The following is a 22,700-nucleotide window of genomic DNA, read 5'->3' as shown; positions in this document are numbered from 1 at the left end:
AAATTGGGTTCGCTGCCTTCAGCTTTTCAGAATTCTTATTTAACTTTGTCATTCCTCCAGGGGCAGGACGTAAACCAGATATTTCGGATGGCGCTGATGAAGACGAAATAACACCATATGCAACTGTTCGTCTCAGCAGGATTTTTCCGCTAAATGCCGAAAATAACGGCCCAGGCAATAATGACATACCGCTGGAAACTTTGTTATTCCAGATGAGGACACCCCAAGAAGAAAGAGCCACTAGTAGAACAGAGTTGCGAAACTCGGCGTACGAAAATACCGACCATCTTGGAAGGCCATCTGTGAGTCCTGTCGAGTATCTGTTCTATCAGCCTCGTTATGAGAATGAAACAGTTGATAGTGCATGTAGTAAAGTGGTTATAAGGCCTGGCTACGACAAGCTGACGCCCGCTATGAGGAAAAAAGGGCCATGCGAGTATCACTCACTCATCCGCGAAACAGACCTAAGGTGTAAGAGCCGTAGAGGAGATATCACCGACAGCGAGGGTGAAGACAGCATGAATATTCACACAATCCTGGAAGTCCCCTCTAGCGACGAACGCAGTCCAGCATGTTTAATGGACCAAAAGAAAAATCAAGAGAACTCGTTGGGAGAAATCGAATCTGAACATATTGAAAATGTCTAGAAGAAAGAGACTCTGAGAAGAAGAAGAAAGTTAGTGTCTTAGTACGCCTTCTTAGAAAGATGATCCCTACAGAAACCAAGCCCCAACTATACAAAGCGGCAATTCTACCTAATCTCACGTATTGTCATACAGTGTGGCATTTCTGTAAAGCATCTGATATTAGAAAACTAGAAAGGGTGCAAGAGCGGGCACTACGTGGTGTATACAATAGCAAGACGGCAGATTATGATGAACTATTAAGTAAGGCAAAGCTGCCTAGTTTAGTAAATAAATGCCTATAAGAAATACTGATATTAATGTACAAGGTTAAAAATTTACTGGCACCTAAGCATTTGTGATATATTTTACAAGCAATTTAAGAATTATGATTTGCGTAGTAGAGATTTTCCTATGCCTAGATTTAACACTGTAAACTATGGTAAACATAGCATAAGATATTTAGGACTCCATCTCTGGGGAAAAGTAGAGAAAGACCTTCGCAACAAAACAAACCTTCGTGAATTTAAAAAAGCAGTTCGGGCCATGTACCTAGCAGATGTGTTGGACGGAAGATGCAGCTGCTATGCTTCCTCAACATAATAATAATACAACCAATTTAAGTAATCTTGAACTTATTTTTAACTAATTAGACCTATAGAACATATTTTTAATTATTAACTACCTATATATTTTATATAATATTAGTATTTTATATTTTATATTTGTATTTATGTTAGTGTCCCCAATTAGTTATCTTTAGCTAAATACTCCGACACTCAAATAAAGTTTATGTATGTATGTATGTATGTATGTATGTATGTATGTATGTATGTATGTATGTATGTATGTATTTCTGGTCTAGATTATCGTCTTCTGCTGCAAGACATCGGAGGTACAAGGTGAAGTGTAACCATTAAGAGTAGTGTAGGACGCTTATAGGAGCGGTAACCAATCAGCGTGCAGCAAAAAATGACGTGGCAGTCTCTCGACCAATCAGATTGCAGCATTTGCCTAAATAGTGTACAAGTCAGCGGTAATTAGCAATAAAAATACTACGTCACACGTCAAATGTCCAAATAAGGGTCATCAGCGATTGTTTGATGGTAATTAAAAGATTAGTGGTGGCGCTGTTATCATGTAGCGGCAAATGAGTTTTTATGATGTAATGGTTTTTATGATTGAAAAGGGGCCAAGCGCGCTCAGAAAATGGTTGTGCGCTTAGAGTGCGTCAATGATTTTGAGTGGTGATTAATAGGTGCCGGGGCTCGCGTGCGTCAAGGTCAAAGTTCAGGGGTAGTCGTCAGCTGCGCGCGCGTCAATTTTTTTTTTTGAGGAGTGCGTAGCGAGTAAAAGATCTCAATTGACACGATTTAAATGTGAATAAATTTTTAATTATAAACTAACAAATGTTTTTATACATTTGAGAAACGTCGGATCTAATATGAATAAATTTTATTACAAAGTAACAAATGTTTTTATACGTTTGAGAAACGTCGGGTCTAATGCGAATAAATTTTGTTATAAAAGTAACAAATGTTTTTTATACATTTGAGAAACGACGGATCTAATGTGAATAAATGTTTTGTAATTAACAAAATGTGAAATAATGGTTTTACATTTGAGAAACGTAGGATCGTTGTCCGTTGATCAAAATGTGAGTAAATTTTGTTTGTTATAAAAGTAACAAAATGGTTTAATACATTTGAGAAACGTGGGATCATTGTCCGTGGATCAGCTGGGCTTCGGCGATTCCTCGGGGTGGTTCGGCGATTCCTCGGGGTGGTTCGTCGATCCATCGAAAAAACTTGCAGGTGCGCTTGGGGCACTTGAGATAGAGTCAGCCTGGGTTATTGACCGAGTGTGAAGTGGCCAATACCAGGGACTTGTTGCACAGACAACGGAAACGGGCTGGGTCTATTTTCTTGTAGCAGGGGTGGGTCTGTTCGGCAACGCGTTGCAAGTAGGCGCTCACTTCACTGGCTCCGCAGGTCACATAACACATGCTGAAGAATCTGGAAGAGGGGCACCGGTAATACTCCCAGATACGTCTGTCGGGGGTTTGCACACTCCCGAATTGCATGGGCGCCCAACAACGCCGGCAGGTGTGAACTTGTTTTTTCAGTTGGTCCAAGAACTGATCGGGGTTAAACTCCTCCAACACTTGCACTTCGGTGGATTCCCCTTTGTCGTCCACTTCTGGTGGCACTTTTACGAGGTTGTTTTTCCTGAACTTGTCGAGTCCTACTAATGACATGAGTCCGCCTTGAATGGTGGGTGGATGTGAGTCTATGAGCAAACAAAAAAGAGTTAGTATCCCAGTCGAGTGTTTTCTCGTAGCAGTCTTTCCAGGATGTGCGTGGTTTTTCGCGCATTTTTGGGAGTCGGTCTTTGCCTTCGCCAGTAATGGTTACGTTTCATTCACTTTTGACTTGTTGTCGTTTCCTTGAAAAGGCACTCCATGGCTCGGAGAAGCCTTTGAGAGGTACTGTGGTCCAACGCACGGAGTCTGGTGTGATCTCTTTGAGGAGTACGCGTTTTTTGAAACGTACACGAGAGCGTGTTTGGAAGAGCCAACGGTCTAACGTATATTGTAGTTTACCTTCTTCTCTCTTGGGGATATCCAGTTTCAGTTTCTTGCGAGCGGCTTTTTTTTTCTGCTTGTCGGGATACTTGGCGGGGGAATAAGCTCCGTAGTCGATGTGACCGTCTGGTCCGAATTTACCGGACGGATCATTCGGGTCGATATGAGGTACCTCTTTGGGTTCACCGAGGGAAGTCATGACACCTACGAGTGTCTCTATGGAATAATGTGTGTGATTTGAAATAGCGTGGATCGATTATATTTGCGCCTTTCGAGGACCAATCAGATGCCATGTCATACTCTGGCTCCTGATTGGTGGTGAATAACGCGTGGCCAGTAAAAGTGGAGATTGCGGCTCGGCTATAAAAGGCGCGCGCGCGCGTACGCTGCATTCGTCACTTGTGTAGTGATGACTCGTCAACCCAGAGTTTTGAATGAGACAGACGTGAAAGAGATTCTTGAAGATCTGAGAAAAGAATTGAACCTATGTTCTGAGCGTTTGGAAAGGGGCGAAGAAAAAGGCGAAAGACCCTTGTCTCATAAGATATTTGACTTGGAGTTTCGTATCGTCTCTCCTTTGTACTATAGGCTTCAGAGGCACTTGATTGACTGGGGTACACGAAGTCACCATCCGCATTTGCTGGAGTTGGAGATCACGAAGCGCTTGGATCGAGAAGGAAAGAAGTTTAACGATTACATAGTGTTTTGGTCAAAATGACTTACTACAACAACTCTAACCAGATTCGGGAACTAGTGATGCAGATTGTGGAAGAGAAGGTGAAACCCTTGAACGCTCTCGAGACCATGTCAGACGTGACAGTGTACATTTTTGACAATCTCTTTGAACCGTTAGGGAGATTACCCGAGGGTACATGACATTTCGATACGTTGATGAGGCGTCGCCCGGACTGGTGTGGTACGATTCTGGAGTTGATGAAGAAGAATGAACAAGTGTATCTGTTTTGTGGTGAGTGGTGTCGTGTGCTGTATAGACCAAGGCTGAACGATTTTCGCTTTGTTCGTAATCGGGAACCCGTCATGGATGCGGATCGTACCTGTTTGATTGCCACCCAAAACATCACGTACATGATGCGTGAAGCCGTCCGTGATCTACGTGAACCCTTGGGGTTCGGTAGGGCCCTGGCACGACGGGTGATGGAGGCAGACGAGAGTCCCAGAGTGAAGTCTTTGCTAACTTTCAACAAGAGTGATTACAGGGAGATCTGCCTGAAGCTGGAACGGTTGATGAAGGACGTCATGCATCAACGTGATATGTGGAAGGAGCGGTTTTCTTTCGTGCCATTAACGCTGATGAGGACGAACTGTGTGGGACTTGTAAAGAAGAGATGCGTCAGGCGTTTTATGTGAAGGGAGACGAAGAGGAAGCCCTGAAATGGAGACCCGGTAAAGGAGAATGTTTGTGGAGAAATTGAAAACATTTTTCCTGGGAGTCCTTCGAGGACGAATATGATGAAGAGTATTTGAAAGATGTTAAGAACATGGAAATAACGGACGAAGTGTATACTCAGTAGGTCTTTCGCCAATCAGACACGATGTTTGTACTTATATAAGAAGTTGAAATAAAATTGTGTTGAGTCATTAATCATGTCTCATGCATTGAGTTGGTGGTTGTCGAGAGTGTGTGCGAACATAGCCGATCGGTGGAGTTGGTACACGCTGTGTTCCAAGTGCGAGAGAGTCTATGCGAGATACGGCGATGGTAGTCCCGTTCCCGATTATTTCAGCGATTCACCTCTGGAGGTGTTGGACTACACGAATGTCGGGCCCAACGTGATGCGTTTTGTCTTTTATATCTTATGGTTGAAACAGCAACCCGATTCATTTAAGAAGTATCTCGACGTCAAGGAGCAACGTTGTGAGTTGTGGAGCGAGTGCGTTTACAAACTTTGGCGATTATGAAGAAGAATTCTAAGAAGAATGGAAAAAACCTTTCGACCGGCACGTTATTGGCGCGGTATCGGGATCCTTTGAAACCCGGTAGTCTGGGTGGTCTGACGCGATTTGCTAAGGCCAATAAGATTTCCGTCCGACGAGCTCGCGAGGTCTTGCAACGCGATTTGGGGTACACGTTGCACAAACCCAGGCGTCGTCGGTTTCCCACGGCACCCGTGATGGTGTTCGGAATCGACGAGCAATGGAGGGCCGATTTGATCGAAGTGGTCAATATCGCCAAGTACAATCGAGGGTATCGTTATCTCCTGACGGTGGTGGACGTGTTTTCCAAGCACGCCTGGGTCCAGCCCGTGAAAAACAAGACGGGAAAAGCGGTGACGGAGGCGATGGCCAAGATCTTGAAAGGCGGAAGAAAACCCATCAATCTTCAGACGGACGACGGGAAGGAATTCTACAACAAGACGTTTCAGGCTTTGATGAAACAGAAGGGTATTCATCATTTTTCGACCAGTGGGGATACGAAAGCCAGTGTGGTGGAACGGTTCAATCGGACCTTGAAAGAACGTTTGTACCGGTACTTTACCGTGCAGAATACGTTGAACTTTGTGCCCGTGTTGCAAGATCTGGTCAAAGGGTACAACCGATCGTATCATCGTAGTATCAAGATGGCTCCCGATCAAGTGACCTCGGCCAATAGCCAAGACGTGTGGGAGACTCTTTACGGTAAAAAGGGCAAATTCAAGAAACCTCAGTTCAAAGTCGGGGATCGCGTCAGACTCAACAAGAAGTTCAGGCAGTTCAAGAAAGGGTATCTACTAGGGTGGACCGAAGAGGTGTTTGTGGTGCGAGGGGTGCGTTCGGGCAAGGTTCCCACCTACAAGGTGGAAGAATGGGATGGTACGGCAGTCGAGGGAACGTTTTAGGCGCGAGATTTGCAGAAAGTGACCGTGGAAGACGACGATCTGTTCCGTATCGACAAGATCGTCAAACGGAAAGGGGATAGAGTCTTGGTACGTTGGAAAGGTTGGCCAGTCAAGTACGACAGTCGGTTGGAGAAAAAGGACGTGTTGAAAAAGACAAAATGAAAGAGTTTTACGTGACGTTGATGAGCAATGCCAGCACGGCGGAGTTCCGCGACAACAAAGCCAACAGTTTCAAGAATCGTCTGCCCCATCCACTCACGCTCGACGACAAGGAGTGGAAAGTGGGGTTGGCTAGCATTTCTTACCCGATCCCCGCTGCACGACCGCATCAAACGCCCACTCATCGAACGCACAACTTTGACGATGAGGATCTCCTGTGTCATTTTGAGTGGACCATTGAAACGTTTATCAGGACATCCGATGGTTCGTGGGTCCCGTCGCGTTACCGTGTGTCATTTAGCATCAGCGGGAAGGAACTCCACCAAGACAGATACAAAGTGACGAGTGGTAAATCTCTCATGCAATATATCGTCAATCGTTTGCATGATCGCTTGGCCCGGTACATGGATCACGAAGGTGAAAGTCTACGAGCTCCGGACGGAAAAAAATACTACCCCGTGTTCAAATGGGATGGAAATGATTTGATTCTGGATAACACCGACACGTTCCTCGATGAATTCGGGGACAGACAACGTCCCAAAGTGTTGTTTGGTCCTAAACTGGTCAAGACCATGAACTGGATTAGAGAGGAAGCCTATGACGTTGTTCACATGACTACTAATCTGGTGAAAATGTTCCAAAACGACCTGGTGCCCAGGGGCTTCAAGAAAGATTGGACCAACGATGACACCTCTCGCACAAATAATTTTTGGAATTTGACGAACGACGGGGCGTTACAACTCAGTTCCTATTGCAACTGGCGCTTCAGTTATCTGGACGAGGAATACGCGAAGGTCTACCAGGGTGGCAGCGTCGCTCCACACATTCCTCCTCCACGTAGTCCCATGTACCTGTATTCGAATGTAGGACGTAGCACGATCACGGGGAATCGAGTGACGGACCTATTGAGAGAAGTGCCTCACGACCCTACCAAGATGACGTTCGATCCTTCTCAGATTCAATATAAACCTGTGCGCAGCAATCTTCTGGATATAGTGGAGACGCAATTGGCCGAGAACGATGGAAAACTGGTGGACTTTGCCCCTGGGGTGACGTCTGTGACATTACACTTTAAGGATGAGTGACTTTTACGTGCAGTTCATGAGCAATGCCAACACGGACGAGTTGCCCGACAACAAGGCCAACAGTTTCAAGAATCGTTTACCGTATCCGTTACAGTTGAGAGAATCGGGATGGAAAGTGGGTATCAGCGACATCTCTTTTCCGTCCGCTCTTCGAAAACTCGATTTGAAAGATTCTCTTCTGTTTGGAATCTGGTGGATCGAGTTGATAGACTCAAAACTCAACCTCCACTCAAAAGAAATGGTCCAGATCAAAGAAAGGGATTTGGAATTCACGCCGAGGACTGGTACCGAGTTCATGAACATGATACGAGATCGATACATGTGGTCTTTGAGGGATCAAACGGTGTACGACTTGCAAATGTTCAAGAAAAAGAGCAAACCCGACGATCCCACCGAAATGCTGTACACGCTCATGCATCGTGCCGAAAACGGACAGTGCGTCATCGACAACTCGAGAACGTGCACTACCATCCAGATCAATGGTAAGGCTAGGTATCCCCAGATGTCCATCGGCATCGAGTTGGCCAAGAAGATGAAATGGATCAAGATGGGAAAGTTGCAAAACGGACGACCTGGTTACGTCTTGGGACCCAATTTGAGAAAAGAATTTCCCACGGAAATCGTACCCACTGCCTTGGACTTGATCATACCCCAGAATGATGGGGACGAGATTTTTTACAAGATCGACCCGGACGCATTACATCTGAGTGCTTTCATCAATTGGGTTTTCACGGACCTGGATCGTAGTTACGAAGAAGCGTTTGGTCACAATCGCCGTTCTTTGTTCGTGTATTCGAATGTAGGACAGAGTATGGTGACGGGAAATCAAGTTACGGATCTGTTGAGACAGGTTCATTACGATCCGGAGGTCGTCCACGTTCAACCCAGACACGTCCTATATCTACCGGTGCGCACCACCACAGTGGACATTGTAGAGACACAAGTGTCGGAGAACGACGGAAAACTGGTGAACTTTGCGTCGGGTGTGACCACCATCACGTTACATTTTCAGAAAAACAATGAGTGATTTTTACGTGCAGTTGATGAGCAATGCCAGCACCGCCGAATTCCCCGACAACAAGGCCAACAGTTTCAAGAATCGTCTGCCCCATCCACTCACGTTCGACGACAAGGAGTGGAAAGTGGGGTTGGCTAGCATTTCGTACCCGACACCCCCGTTGCGTCATCCGACTGCAACACCAACCTTCAAACCGCATGAGGTTGTCTGTACGTTCAGTTGGACCATGATTGGACACACCAAAGACAGCTCCGGGTCCAGTGATCCGACTCCTTTTCGAATGCAATTAATCATCAAAGGCGATGACCTGATCGACGATGGATTCAACATCACAAGCGGTAAATCGTTCATGCAGTACCTCGTTCATCGATTGCAAAGTAAATTGACATTGTTTGAGACTTCGAATGGAGAGAGCTTGCGGTCTAAAAATGGAAAGAAACTATACCACGTCTTCAGATGGGAAGGGGACGACCTGATCCTCGACAATAGCGACACTGAACTCACCGTTGTGCCTGGATCCTCAGGATCTATTGAACGTCCGGAAGTGATTTTCAGTAAAAAAGTTGGCTCTGGATATGGGATGGATAGTGTTTGATACGGCGACTAATGCTTACGATATGAATGGAAATCTCATGAAAGTGTTTTCCAATGATGCAGTCCCCTCCGTTGTGCACGTGGATTGGTCAGCGGGGGATAACGCTGGTGGATGGAGTCCCTTCTGGAAATTCTCGGACGAAGACTTACAACTAGGCTGCTATTGCAACTGGCGTTTCATCTATCTGGACGAAGCCTACCAGAAATCCTATGGTGATATCGTTACATCGAATGCACCTCATCGCAGTCCCATGTACGTGTATTCGAATGTCGGGCGCAGTACGATCACAGGGAATCACATGACGGATCTGTTGAGAGAAATAGCCCACAACCCTACCATCATGAGTTTCGAACCCGTCCACGTTCATTATAAGTTCGTACGCAGTAACCTCATGGACATTCTCGAGACGCAAGTGGCCGAGAACGACGGAAAATTGGTGAGCTTTGTGTCGGGTGTGACCACGATCACCTTACACTTTAAACATGAATGAAGAATTTTACTTGTCTTTACCCAGTCACAGCAACCGGCACGAGTTTCCGAGTAATCGCAGTAATAATTTCAAGATCCGTTTACCCAAACCCATACATTTGGATGGGTCTGGCTGGCAAGTGGGATTGAGTGCCATTTCCCTCCCAGACGTCAACATCGACTTATCTCGATACAAGGAAGTCACCGAACCTCTTTTGAGAGTGAAATGGTTTCAATTGCAAGACAGAATAAAAAGAAGGAGATGCCGGTCTTGTCTCGGCTACCACTACGGAGGTGTATTTACACGAAATCTACCAATACGGCAAAATACGAAACGGGATCGATTCTTTTAAAGCTCTCATTTTCAAGTTTGAACAGAAAAAGGGAGAGGCTCTACCGTGCAACTGGGACACGTTGACCTTGAGTGACAAGCGTTTGGATCCCATTTTTCGATGGAAAAGCGAGGATTTGATCTTGGACAATTCCTTGCTGGATCTGAATGTCATAAGGAACAAAGTGGCTCCTTCGGATGACGCAATATATGCGTCTCCCTTTGAGATCTCGTTTGAAAAGCATGTGGCTGTGGATTTTGGTTGGGTGTCGGCCAAAAGGGATGGAACGCCCATACTGGGACCCAACATGCTGATGGAATATGACAACCAAGACGTGATGGAAGTGGAAAAATTCTTCATGGAAAATGGTAGCATAGGAATTATGAGTGGATCCCGCGGTAAGATCAAGGACATTATCAAGGACGGTGTCATCAAAGAGAGGGTCACGAGGAGGTATAGCAAGATACCGGAACCGTTTGACACGGATGAAGTGGACCCTAAGAGCCATGCTGGAACCGTTCCGACCTCGGCTAGATTCTGGCGAGAGACCACCAAGAAAAATTCGTCAGAGAATCGCATTCACTTGAGCGGTGTCTGCAGCTGGAGGTTCGTGAACATCAAGAGAGCCTTCGAAGACGTGGTAGGTGGCCTGTCTCGTTCCCTGTTCATCTACTCGGATGCCGGAGGAAGTACTGTGGTGGGGAATCGAATGACAGATTTATGGCGTAAAGTGAAGTTTTCGAGTAAAGGAGAAGGTAGTCAGTACTTCGAACCGGTGCACATCCAATATATTCCGGTACGCAAACAAGTCGTGGACATTATAGAAGTGAATGTGGCTGAGACCACTGGAGAATTGGCGCGACTAGGATCGGGGAACACGATACTCACGTTACACTTCAAGAAAACATGATCGGAGGAACTTTGATACGGTTTCATCCCGATGGATACCACAAGGGCGGAGGAATATTCGGTCAGGTTTGGAAAAACATCAAGACCCGAGGTCCTACCATTCTCAAGGACGTTCTGAAAGAGACGGCCGTGGAAGGACTGAAAGGTTTAAATGCGGGTGGCAAAGGAGGAAAGCCCAGTTGGAAAGGTGCACTCGCCGGGGTTAAGTGAGGAGCGACACGAGCCGTCAAACGTAAAGCGACGCAAGAGATCCAACGAGTGTTGGGCGGTAAAAAATCTCGAAAATACCTGTTTGGACCATGATTCCCATCTACTTGAGACGCGTGAGACGTGTCCCTGGACGACGCACGTATAAAGGTGGTACGATATTCCCCACCCGATCACTACTTCCTGACTATCGTTGGATACAGTCTGCACTGAGAAGGAAACGACGACGCCGTAAACGATGACGGACCTGGTGGCTCATGCCCGGTCGGCGGGGGTACGAAACCCCCGCCTGGACATGTTCCATGTCCCTCCCACTGATCTCAGCATGTCCTCTCGACGTTTTGTGAAAATCAGTCCGTTCAATGCGGGAATCAACCCCGTGACCTTCCAAGTGGATCCGCAAGAAGACTTTATCGACTTGAACGAAAGTTTCTTCGAAGTGGAATTGAAAGTTAGGAAAGATAATAATACAGATCTGTTGTGGGCTGATTTAATAGGATTGGCCAATAATTTGGCACACACCCTCTTCAAGCAGATCAATGTGAGATTGAATGGCACTCTCATCAGCCCCCTGACCGATACTTACCACTACAAAGCCTACATCGAGACGCTGTTGAACCACGACCGAGACGACGGTGAAACGATTCTCACACCCAATGGTTGGTATAACAGTCTCGATGAACCCGACGACGGAGATGCCGATGAATTCACAGCCAATATGCTCGATCATGCTACACCACACGCTGATTACGTTGCTTTGGATGCTCAACACAAAGCCGAAGTGGACGGGCGAGTACAGTTCCTTGATGGGAAAGCTGTCACCATACGGTTCAAACCTTACCTGGAAGTCTTTCATCTCAGCAAGTTACTGGTACCTGGCGTGCAGATCGCAATCGATATGTACTTCAATGCCCCAGCTCTGTGGACCATCCGATGGGATGGAGGCCGTACCCTCACACTGACTAAAGCCAACGTGAAAGTGAAACTGTTCCTGGCTCAAGCGAGAGTGACTCCCTCGGTGTACCGAGAAATCATGTCCGACATGCAAGGTGAAAAAGTGGTCACTTATCCCACGGTGAGAGGTGAAATTCGCACCTATTCTCATCCCAATGACAATCGTCACTTTGAGTACAGCAATCCTTTCCACAACAAGCTGCCTAATCGGTTGTTGGTGGTGTTGATGAAACAAACAGCCTTCAATGGAACTGTGACGGTCAATCCGTTCACTTTTAAAAAATTCAATATCTCTTCCATCAAACAATTGGTGAGAGGTGAAGAGTACCCCTACGAGACATTGGAGCTCCAACACGATGGGGACAGTAAAGATCAGAGAGGCTACTACAGATTCCTCCAAGCCTCAGGAGCTTTGTGTCGGGGAAAAGGAAACATGGTCAGAAAAGAGGACTGGGGGCACGGCAAGAAATGCAACATGTTTGTATTTGATAACACGGCCAATAGATGCTTGGACAGTCCAGTGTTGAACCCCAAGCAGGAAGGTGAGCTGCGTCTGGTGATCGAGTTTGGAGCTAATCCAGGAGCAAACCTGACCATCTTTTTGTACGGCGAATTCGAGAACTTGTTGGAGATCAACGAGAACCGAGTCGTCGTCTACGACGTGTACCGGTGAACAGAAAATGGAGAAAGTGGCCCTGAATAATCTACAATTGGATCATTTGGCCCGAAGGCATCCGACACTCTGTCGCGTCTTTTACGGAACTGTACCCTGCGATCGGCTTCCCAAGACACTGCCTCAGGAAGGACCGACCGCATACATCGTGAACACGGACCCTCACGATAAACTGGGCATGTATTGGATCGCTTTGTGGACCGACAAGGACAAGTGCGAGATCCTGGACAGTTACGGTCTGCCGTTGGAGGTGTACGGAACCGCCGAACCGCTCCGAGAATGGTTGGACCGTCATTTCAAGTACCACATTTTCAACGGCCAGAGTTTACAGTCACTCTTCAGTCAAAGTTGCGGCGACTACGCCTTGATGTTCCTGATCGACCGAGCCGAAGGTCGTGACATGGACGCGTTTTTGAATCGTTTTAAGAGAAACGACTTTGTAGAGAACGATCATAAAGTAGGACAGATGTTAAAACGTTTGGTCGTGGACGAGTTGATCTGGCGCAAGATTTGTAAAACCCCGTGTCACCAGGACACGCAAGGTTCCTTTAGAGGAGTACGTCATTTGTTAAAGTAAGCTGGTTTGAATAAAAGTGTTCAGTTGAAAATGTTGCGTGGTGAAGTCCGATGGTTCCCTCGAGACAAGTATCTCGACTTGTCCTCGAATCATCCCCATCGTAGGGTAATGGAACGCATTGCGACAGTTATCGGCGAGTCCGATTCATACTTGATCGGATCGTGCCAAGATGGCTTCGACGAGCTCAAGAAGGGAGGGGTCAAGTTTCACGAAAGCATCCCGGACAGTGAGCAGTTACCCCGATGGTTCCCACGAGGGGGTGTCCTGGTCCTGGACGACCTGATGGACGAGGGCGGTAACGACAAGCGCGTCTTGGATCTCTTCACCAAACATTCTCATCATCGGAACATCAAGGTGATTTACTTGTGTCAGGATCTATTTCCCAACGGAAAATTCGCCAAGACCATTTCCCGCAACGCCCATTACATCGTGGCCTTCAAGAACCCTCGGGATCAATTGGGTATACGAAATCTATTACTGCAATCGTTTCCCACGCAATGGCAAGAGGTGTTGGACACGTTTCGAAAGGTCACGGATCGTCCTTCCGGCTACATGCTATTGGATCTTCATCCAGCCAGTCTGGACGATCAACGGGTCCTCAGCCGTGTGTTAAAAGACGAAGGATTCGTACGATGCCATCAGTTCGCACTACCACCATGTTGAGGAGTGAGGCCGAGTGGTTCCCTAGGTTTATTCTCCGTTGCATAGCCATGCTACTTCGCATGTATTCCTTTCAAGAGGATTACGAGACGGTGAAACAAATCTGTCTCTGTTCGAGTTATCGTCAAGTGCGGTCCATCGTAAAAGCCTATAACGACGAGGATTTCGAGAGTTTGATTCATACCCAAGAGGTGCTGGCCAAGAAAGTATGTTGAGGAGCGAGTCGTCTTGGTTTCCATTGTTCATCCACCTATGTGAAAATTTATTACGCGATGAATCCCAATAAAATGGACTACGATCCATCGTGAAAACATATAACGACGAGGATTTTGAGGATTTGGTTCATACCCAAGAAGTGCTGGCCAAGAAGAAAGTAGCAAGAGATGGCATCGGGCGGTGATTATAGAGCTCTGTCACCATCTCCAACCGTGGGTGTAGGCAGAAGCCCGAGGATGCCGCCACCACCACCCGTGGCAGTGGCTGCAGGTCCCACGATCGGGGTAGGTACAGCCAGCACGAGCGCAGCACGCACCAACGTCACGATGGGAGTGGGTCGAGGACACCGTAGTCTCAACCAAGCCCAGATGCAGCAAAAACTGGAAGAGATGTTGCGACAACAACAACAAACGGTGGCGGGTCGTCGCATTGCCGGTATCACGACCACCAACACGATCACAACCACCTATAAAAACGGACAACGTTCTACAGTTACACGCAATTCGACCAGTGTACGTAACTGAGAAGATGTTAAGGAGTGAAGTCAAGTGGTTCCCCTACTTTCTGCATCTATGCAGATGCTCTCGCTCTTACTGGGATGAGACTAGCATGGATCACCAAGACATGAAACGTATCGTACACGGGTGTGAGAGTTACAGACAAGTCCAGGACATCCTGAACCAGTCCATCGAGACCGCTTTCAAGGACCAGATTTGGGACTACGAGCAACAAGCTAAAAAGATCGAACGTGCCGAAAGAAAGTTAGAAGATAGTCATGAGTACGTCGGTCTGTTTATTGGATGAACCTTTCACGACCGTGGTTGAATTGGACTCCCTGAAACGTTTGGATGGATTGTATGCTTTCTATCACAAGTATTGGTGGTGTCGAAGGCAGATGTTTAATCATTACAAATTGTGTAACGCCTTTCTCAACGGACTAGCGTTACTGGTCGTGGCCGCGAGTATCATCGTGGGATCCGTGTGTGAAGATGGGTACACGGTGGTAGGATTGACGGCTTTCGCCACCTTACTGAAAGGATGGAACGATTTCAAGAAGTATTCGTTCAAGATGGACATGACCAAATGTGCTTACACGACTTACGAAAAGACGCTGACCGAACTCAGGAACTATGCTCTGGGTGGAGTGGACGAATTGGATGGGTTTTTGACCAAGATGCAAACGTTAGACGGCGTGGTGATGGATTTCACACCTCCTACTTACGACCGATACGTTCGAGACTACGAAAAACAGTTTCATCACGTTCCTCTATAAAAGGACACGCGATCACCTTCATGCATCATTAAGGTGGAAGTGTGTGCGAGTCGTCATTAGAACCGACATGCCGAAGACGTCAAGGGGAAAGAAACGGCAAGCGTCATCACGTATAAAAAATACGTAAAATCACCAAAAAGAGAAAAAAGTCCCAAAAGGGAGAAGGTCTTGGTTCCTTGATAGGCGTTTTAGCCAAGGCAGCTTTGAAGGGTCTCGAAAGCTTGTGAATAAAAGTGCGTGACAACCCACCCAGACGTAGACATCACCGATGAAGCGGTTACGACGACAACGTCATTTCTTGGAGAGCGTTCTGAAAGAAGCCAATCGACGTAAACGTCAAGAATTGTTGCAACACGCCAACAAAGATCAGATCAATGCTGTCAGCGAGATGGTTCTCAATTTGCTGAAAAGGAGGATCCCCATCGACGCAGTGACTTATGGGAAACTGAAAAGGCATAAAAACGTATTGCGAGAAGTGGGTAAACGCAAAAACTCCCTCAAGCGTCGAAGGCAACATCTCCTGCAGCAGAACGGAAGCGGATTCTGGAGCGGATTACACGGTTGTTTTCGAGCATGTCGTGTACGGTAAAAGGACGCGACAAAGACGGTTACCCGCTCGAGGGTATCGACGTGGTACCCAATTTCCCACCCCGCCCAAAAGAAGAAGAGTCCAACACCATCCCCAAACTCGTACAGTTGTTACAAGGCGCCAATCGACGCCAAGCCAAATGGAAAGATTCGTCCGATTACTGGAATCGTAGGTACCACGCCCTGTATCAAGAGCATATGGCTTTAAAATACGGTGACTTTTGTGAAACCTGTCAAACGAAACGAGATACCACTCCACCCGGTGGATGCATAGAGCTGTGCACGGAGTGCGGTCAAGGCAAGCAAACCGTCCAAAGTCTTCAACTGAAGCTGGAAAAGAAAGAGGAAGCCATACGATACTGGCAAGACTGTTACGAGACGGCCTTGAGACAAGTGTCCGATTTCCCCGCTACGACCTTGAGTCAGGGATGGACGAAGTTATGATGGTACCCGTCCAAGAATTCAATCGATTGCAAGATTATTACAAGGGTCAGATTACCCGGAGTGCCTTGTTGAACAAAGCGGGACGTTTGGCTGCCGAAGAACATCTCATCTTGAAAGACAGTCGTATCCCCGACAGCATGGCCGTGAAGATGATCAAACCCATTACCAGAGAAGAAGGTAAACTGGTGAAACGTATACGGACAGGCAAAGGCGGTCCTATCTCGTACCAAGGCACGACACAACCCGAAGGCATGGTCGAGGCACCCGTCGAAAATCTGTTGAAACAGATCATTGAGGGAGTCAACAAACAACCCACAGCCCGAGCCCCCGTTATCATCAAACAAGAAGCACCTTCCACGTCAGGTCTGAAAAAGGAGCTGAAAACTCCCAAACCCTCCACGTCAGGTCTTAAAAAGGAGCTGAAAACGACCAAACCCCCCATTCCACCCAAACCATCCACCAGTCAAAAGGGGAGTGAGAAAAAGACAGCCTTATCCGAAAAGCAAAAAGGTTTCTTAAGATCCATCGGTGTTGCCGAAAAATTCATAGACGACGACGACGACGGTGGTTACAGTCCCAAAGGCAAGGGAAAAAAGTACAAGAAGGCTAAGAAGACAGCTGCAGAAAAGTTACAAGAAGGGTGGGAAGAATTTGAAAAGCCTTGGAGACGGGGACTAGGCTATGACAGTGAATAAAAAGAAAAAAGCACCCCCAACCGGGACAAGAAGAAGTACCCGACGTCAACGAGGCTACGGGATCGACATCCAGAAATGGTTGAGCAAGACTGGGATCGAGTTTCATTGGCCCGGTTATCAGTACATGGGACCTGGGACCAAATTGAAGAAACGTTTAGCGCGAGGAGACCCCGGGATCAATCGTCTGGACCGTCTGGCCAAACAACACGACATTGACTATTCCAGGGCCAAGAACTTACAAGACAAATGGAAAGCCGACGCCAAGATGATCAAAGGCATCGATAATTTGCCCGGACGTAAAACCATGACAGAACGCATTGTTAAGAGAATCATGCAAGCCAAGAAACGTTGGAAGTTGTAAATGTTTTTTATTTGAAAAGCAATCATTAAACTTGTTGTTGAGAATAAAAAAGGTCTGGTTATTTTTTTCATAACTCACACATCATACCGCCGTGATACAAAGTATGCGAGACAGTGGATGTCACCATCAGTCTTTCGATCGTTATTTGGTCCCCGAAGGCCGTGGAAGACACGAATAACAACCTAAACCTAAGTCTGGTGATGAAAAAGTACATTCTATATGGGGTGTTGAAATAAAACATTCTATACACCTCCATACGTACATGATCGTACGCAATCACGTCAAAGGGCATAAACACGGTGCCGCGAATGTAGAGGAGGCTTTGACCCTCCGTGGTTCACACAAAGTCCTCCAACTCCCGATAGTAACGGAACCACACCACGGGTGAAATGGGATAACTCAAGTGAATCCACGAACGCGTTAAGGAATTGTGCGTCTCAAAGGGTCTTCCCGGGTCTCTGAATTTTCATTCGTTCAACCATCACTGTGTGAAAAAAGAAAAAAAATCGTCAGGTCCATAGACTGTCCTCGTGGTAAAGCGACGGACCGCCCGCAAAAGGTAATAGGCAGAGATGTTGAATGCCAACGTCTCTTCGTCCTTCCTCCCGTCTAAAGCAGAGTCTGAACCGTTGCATTCGAATCAGGTTATATGTCGCATAAGGCGTGTTGAATATGAAAAGCCTGTACCAAACAGCCCTGATCTTTCGGGTCGGTCCCGCGGGGAGTTGCACGCAGCCATGCACATACATGTTTCGATTCGGAAACAGAATGACGAAATTATCGAGCATGACATAATAATGTTGCCACATGTCAGGGTCCACGTCATACGGCAAGGCATTCCACAAATACGATCCCTCGTGATGAGTGCGCAAAGGTCTATTCTCACTACGGTATTGCTCTAACTCCTGGTTCATACCCGCTAGGTTATTCGTACCTGTAGGTAACGCGAACGGTTCGTCATCGTCTTCCTCGTCGAGTTCCTCATCGGTTTCCAGCACGATCTCTGGCAGTTCCGAGTTGATCACGCGTCGGCAGTTGCCTCAGGTTCGTACTCGCCTCGACATCTCCTGGTAGCAACGTCGATGCATGAACACGCCGCAGCACAAAGTGCGTTGACATCCCGTCAAGGAATCGATGTTGATATCTCTCTGACAAATGAAACAGACTTGTTTAAGAGGCGGTTCTTCAGGTGCCAGGCCTCGAAGGCGGCGATTGCATCTAGGTTGAGTCGCCATGACAAACAACTAACCACGCACGCCTTCGCTTTTTATGCTAATCAAGTCAACCAATCACAGCCCCAGACGTGTGCCACCTAAGTAGACTTTGAGTTTAAGCGCGCGCTAAACCACGTCAGCTAGATTTATTTTTTTTGCGGAGTCTTACTAAAAGTCGTTTTACTTACCACGCGCGCTGATCATGGCCCAGCTGAATCGCCCTATGGACCTATACGAAGCAGTGAGTACTGATAGTTTAACGTGTTGCAAAGTCACTTCGTAGCCATTTTGTTTGACTGAAATCCGGTCGCACTTTTTTCATAGAATTACTGGGATTGGCTACCCGCAGAAATACAAGATTACGTGATTTCCCTAGCCGTTTCGCAACATGCCATAGATACGAAAAGGAAGAAACTATTGGACAAACTTCATGAAGAAATTGTGGATTATGCAAGATTAAAGAAAGCCTGGGGATATGGTCACATAGAATTAATAACGATAAAAAGTAATTTTATCGTTTATTTATCGTTTATTTACGGCCATTATGTTACCGCCCGTAACGAGAAAAAGAAAATTTATTTAGGGTACAACTTTAAAGAGGCCTTGAATAATGTAGACGAGAAACAAATCGTTCTCCGCTGACATATGATTGGATGTGTTATTAACCAATAAAAAACATTTGTGTTTGACTTCACACAAATCAACCTGACCTTGGTACGCAGAAATCAACCTGACCTTGGCGCGCGCGCGAGCTCTACCCCGCAAATCAACCACATCAGCCAGTTTATTTTTTTTGCGGAGTCTTACTAAAAGTCGTTTTACTTACCACGCGCGCTGATCATGGCCCAGCTGAATAGCCCTATGGACCTATACGAAGCAGTGAGTACTGATAGTTTAACGTGTTCCAAAGTCACTTCGTAGCCATTTTGTTTGACAGAAATCCGGTCGCACTTTTTTTTTTTTTCATAGAGTTACTGGGATTGGCTACCCGCAGAAATACAGTGTTATATACTTTCCTTGGCTACCTGGCAACCCATACTCGACCGCAGAAACAATGAACTGTTACGCCGTCTTCAAGGAAACATTAGGGACCTTAAGATACGAGGACGGGAAGGTCAGGACGGCAACGGCAGTGGACGCGGGAAACTTTCGCGGTTCCCGTCGTGTCGCCAAAAACAAAATGCTTAAGATGTGCATTTTCGCAAAGGACGGCGACGTCAATAATTCGAACCTCGTACAAGCTATTCACAGAAGCAATGACATCCATTGGACTATAAAAGAGATGGTAGAAATCTTATCCTATTAGGCTTAAACGATAGTGAACAGCGACGCTGAATTTCTTTTTCTGTATAAGCGAAGCAAACGTACATCTGTCAATATTCCAATAGAGAAACCATAATTTCCGTATAAAAAAATTAAACGAACAATCTGATCGACCTGCTTCAGATGGCTTTTCAGTTACCACTAAAGCGTTTGGGAATTCTGTCGCCGAAGAATCCTGACTTTTGGTGAACGTTTCAATTTCCATCTGTAATTGTAACAAGCATCATAAAAATCAAACAAATGCTGCTTCAAGTTCCGGGTAGCATAAAAAAACTAAACATCAGTTTGAAAATGTGTATTTTATTTGCTCGATACATGCTCCATGGCATTCATTTTTACAACATTTTATCGACTGTACTTACACTGATGTATTCTCAATGCATACAGTTTGTATTGAGTTTGCACACTCGTAATAGCGTCTGAACAGTGACTGCAGAAACACAAACGAACAGACAAAGAATATTTTATTCACATTTTCGTATCTCAGCGTAGTGTTCTACACTACAATCACGAAAACTGTGAACCTTATAAACATTCCTATCAATATAACTGAAAATAAAGTCGATTGGAACAGTTATCGAGGCAAAACAAGAGCAAAATACTCACGTTTTCGATACGACGGCCAGTCGGGCGAAATGGCGTCCTCGACGAGATGAGGACGGCAGAGAGATGAGTCGAGAGTTCTCGTGCGCATGCCCGGTTGAGTTAATTTACTTCCGGTAGCCGTCCTAGCTCGTCCCGTCCTGGTATCTTAAGGTGCCTATTTTAGATTACGCTAATCTGAAAAGAAAAATGGGGTCGCGGACACGTAGAAATACGACTGAAGAAATGTCATCTAAATGTTTGTAAAATGTTGGACGGATCAACCCTTCATCATATGATTATCTACGGTCATTATGTCACCCCACTTAACGAAAAAAGAAAGTCTATTTAGGATATAATTTTCACAGCGCGTTCACTAATGTAAATATGAACTGATCGCCTCTCCATCCTTTCCGGCCTCAGCACTCGCCGCTTTTTCTTAAGTCACGTTCCAGTTGAGTGGACGAATAAACAAAAAAATATGGTATCGTACGCCTGGTAGTTTTTTAAAGGATTTAATTTATTTTTTTTCTTATCTTAATCTCCAGGGCGCCAGTCGGTCTAGACAGATTTTTCATGTATGATGAATAATTAGACTCTGCTCAAAAATTCCCACCCCTTGACTTAGGCTGGAACAAAAAAAAAAATGGAGTTTGAAAAAAGCCAACAACCCAAACACATGTGACCTGGACCATGTTATCATTTTTAAAAAACGACTACCCAAAGAGTAAGTTTATTATAACACCGCTGAAAAAAAAACCCATCATGAGCCAATGTCTACTTAGCACATGCCATTGTAGATGGTGTGACGTTGGTCACGGAGGCACGTGCGCCAGATTCCACCGTCTTCATTAACGGCTTTTTACCACTTGGATTATGAATAGATTTCAAAAAATCAAAGCCCCTATCTGGTGGGTAAATTCCAGTCAGGAGCAACAGAACAGGTAATTTTTTTATTTTCCCGTGACATGTTTTTAGTCCGAAAAATACCGACTCATTTGGGGGATTTTTTTTTCCTTCAACTCAAAGCCCTCGAGCCGAGCTCAATTGCTCAACCAAACCTGTACCATCGCAGCAGCAGCTGCCTATGAGCCCGCCTGTCGAAAGCGCAGACTCGAGTCAACAAGATGTTAATGCCAAAGGTCCCAGTGGAATGACCGCCTTGCATTGGGCGTCATGTCGTGGCGGCTACGGCGGTGATTCGAACAGCCACCTGTACATCAACGGTGAAGTAGAGATGGTCTGGGCGCCAATTGTGAAGCCCAAACACAGCTAGGCGAAACGGCGCTCCATTTGGCTGCCCGTCATAACAAAGCTATGATAACGAACTGCCTCGTGGAGTGTGGAGCCCAACTCAACTCTAGAGATAAGTTCCAACGCACACCTTTACACTTAGCCATTGGCGCGGATGCAATGGAAGTATTTCAGGTAAATATTATTATTATGAGTTGGTCACGGGCTTTTTCCAGTCCCTCTCCAACACGATTTTTTTTATCGTGCAGATCTTACTAGCCCAACGTAGTACGCTTCTCGAGGCTAGAATGAGCGATGGTGCAACAGCACTTATATTGGCCGCCAGACACGACTTGCCACATATCGTACGCCCACTCCTCCAAGCCGCCGTACGGGTCGACGGGGTAGATGGTCAAGGTGAGTTTGGGCGTGGCAGGTTAACCAGAGTGTGGACGTCTATAAATAACCTTTTTTCTTTTGTATCTGGCTAGGAAAAACCGCACTGCATTGGGCAGCCGCCGTTAACAGCTTATAAGTGACCCAGCTGTTAGTACGGAATGGCTGTCAGAAAAATATCCAAGATAACAAGGTTGGTTATAATAACGAGCCCAGCTAAGTGAGTCGCTTATAGCCTTCTAATTCCGGTCTCTTAATATCCACACCATCTTACAGGGTCAAACGCCGTTGTTCCTGGCCTGTCATGAGGGACACAGCCAGATAGTACGACTATTGCTAGTAAACTATGCTAACCGTCTTTGCGTCGATACCATGAATGTAAGCCCGCAAGATATTGCCCAACAAAGACATCATCACGACATTGTAGAATTGCTCAAGGATTGGCCTTTGGGTGTGCCAGAACCAATCAAGACTCTTAAAAAAAAGAATTAGACGATGCCGAAATGGCCAAGAACTGATCAATAGCACATGTAAAAAAGTTATTTTCACATTTTGTCACTTTATAATAAAATTTAAATCGTGTCAATTGAGACCTTTTACGCGCTACGCACTCCTCAAAAATCCTTGACGCGCGCGAGCCCCGACTACCCCTGAACTTTGACCTTGACGCGCGCGAGCTCGACTACCCCTGCAC

At 46.2% G+C, this 22,700-nt stretch overlaps 2 protein-coding genes and 1 pseudogene across 2 annotated transcripts in view; all 3 read left to right on the top strand.

Annotated features, from left to right (window-relative positions):
* LOC110055207 (macrophage mannose receptor 1-like) overlaps positions 1 to 1,777 on the top strand; it is a 61,126-nt gene extending 59,349 nt beyond the window's left edge. Inside the window, exon 16 of the mRNA XM_089285772.1 lies at positions 61 to 1,777. Within this exon, the coding sequence (XP_089141898.1) occupies positions 61 to 647 (587 nt within the window). The 3' untranslated portion in view covers positions 648 to 1,777. The remainder of the gene's footprint in view (positions 1 to 60) is intronic.
* A 1,991-nt stretch (positions 1,778 to 3,768) lies between these two features.
* LOC149115050 (uncharacterized) lies at positions 3,769 to 7,382 on the top strand. Its single transcript, XM_089283826.1, has 2 exons — positions 3,769 to 5,705; positions 6,317 to 7,382. The coding sequence occupies exons 1-2, from the start codon at positions 5,124 to 5,126 to the stop codon at positions 7,286 to 7,288; spliced, it is 1,554 nt and encodes a 517-aa protein (XP_089139952.1). The 5' UTR covers positions 3,769 to 5,123; the 3' UTR covers positions 7,289 to 7,382.
* A 9,639-nt stretch (positions 7,383 to 17,021) lies between these two features.
* Positions 17,022 to 22,498, top strand: LOC149115049 (uncharacterized; annotated as a pseudogene).
* The last annotated feature ends 202 nt before the right edge of the window (positions 22,499 to 22,700 follow it).

This window comes from Orbicella faveolata, unplaced genomic scaffold (genome assembly GCF_042242905.1).
Source record: "Orbicella faveolata isolate gen_17 unplaced genomic scaffold, um_ofav_v1 contig_13, whole genome shotgun sequence".
Taxonomy (NCBI): Eukaryota; Metazoa; Cnidaria; class Anthozoa; order Scleractinia; family Merulinidae; genus Orbicella; species Orbicella faveolata.
This window is presented reverse-complemented; position numbering and strand designations above follow the sequence as displayed.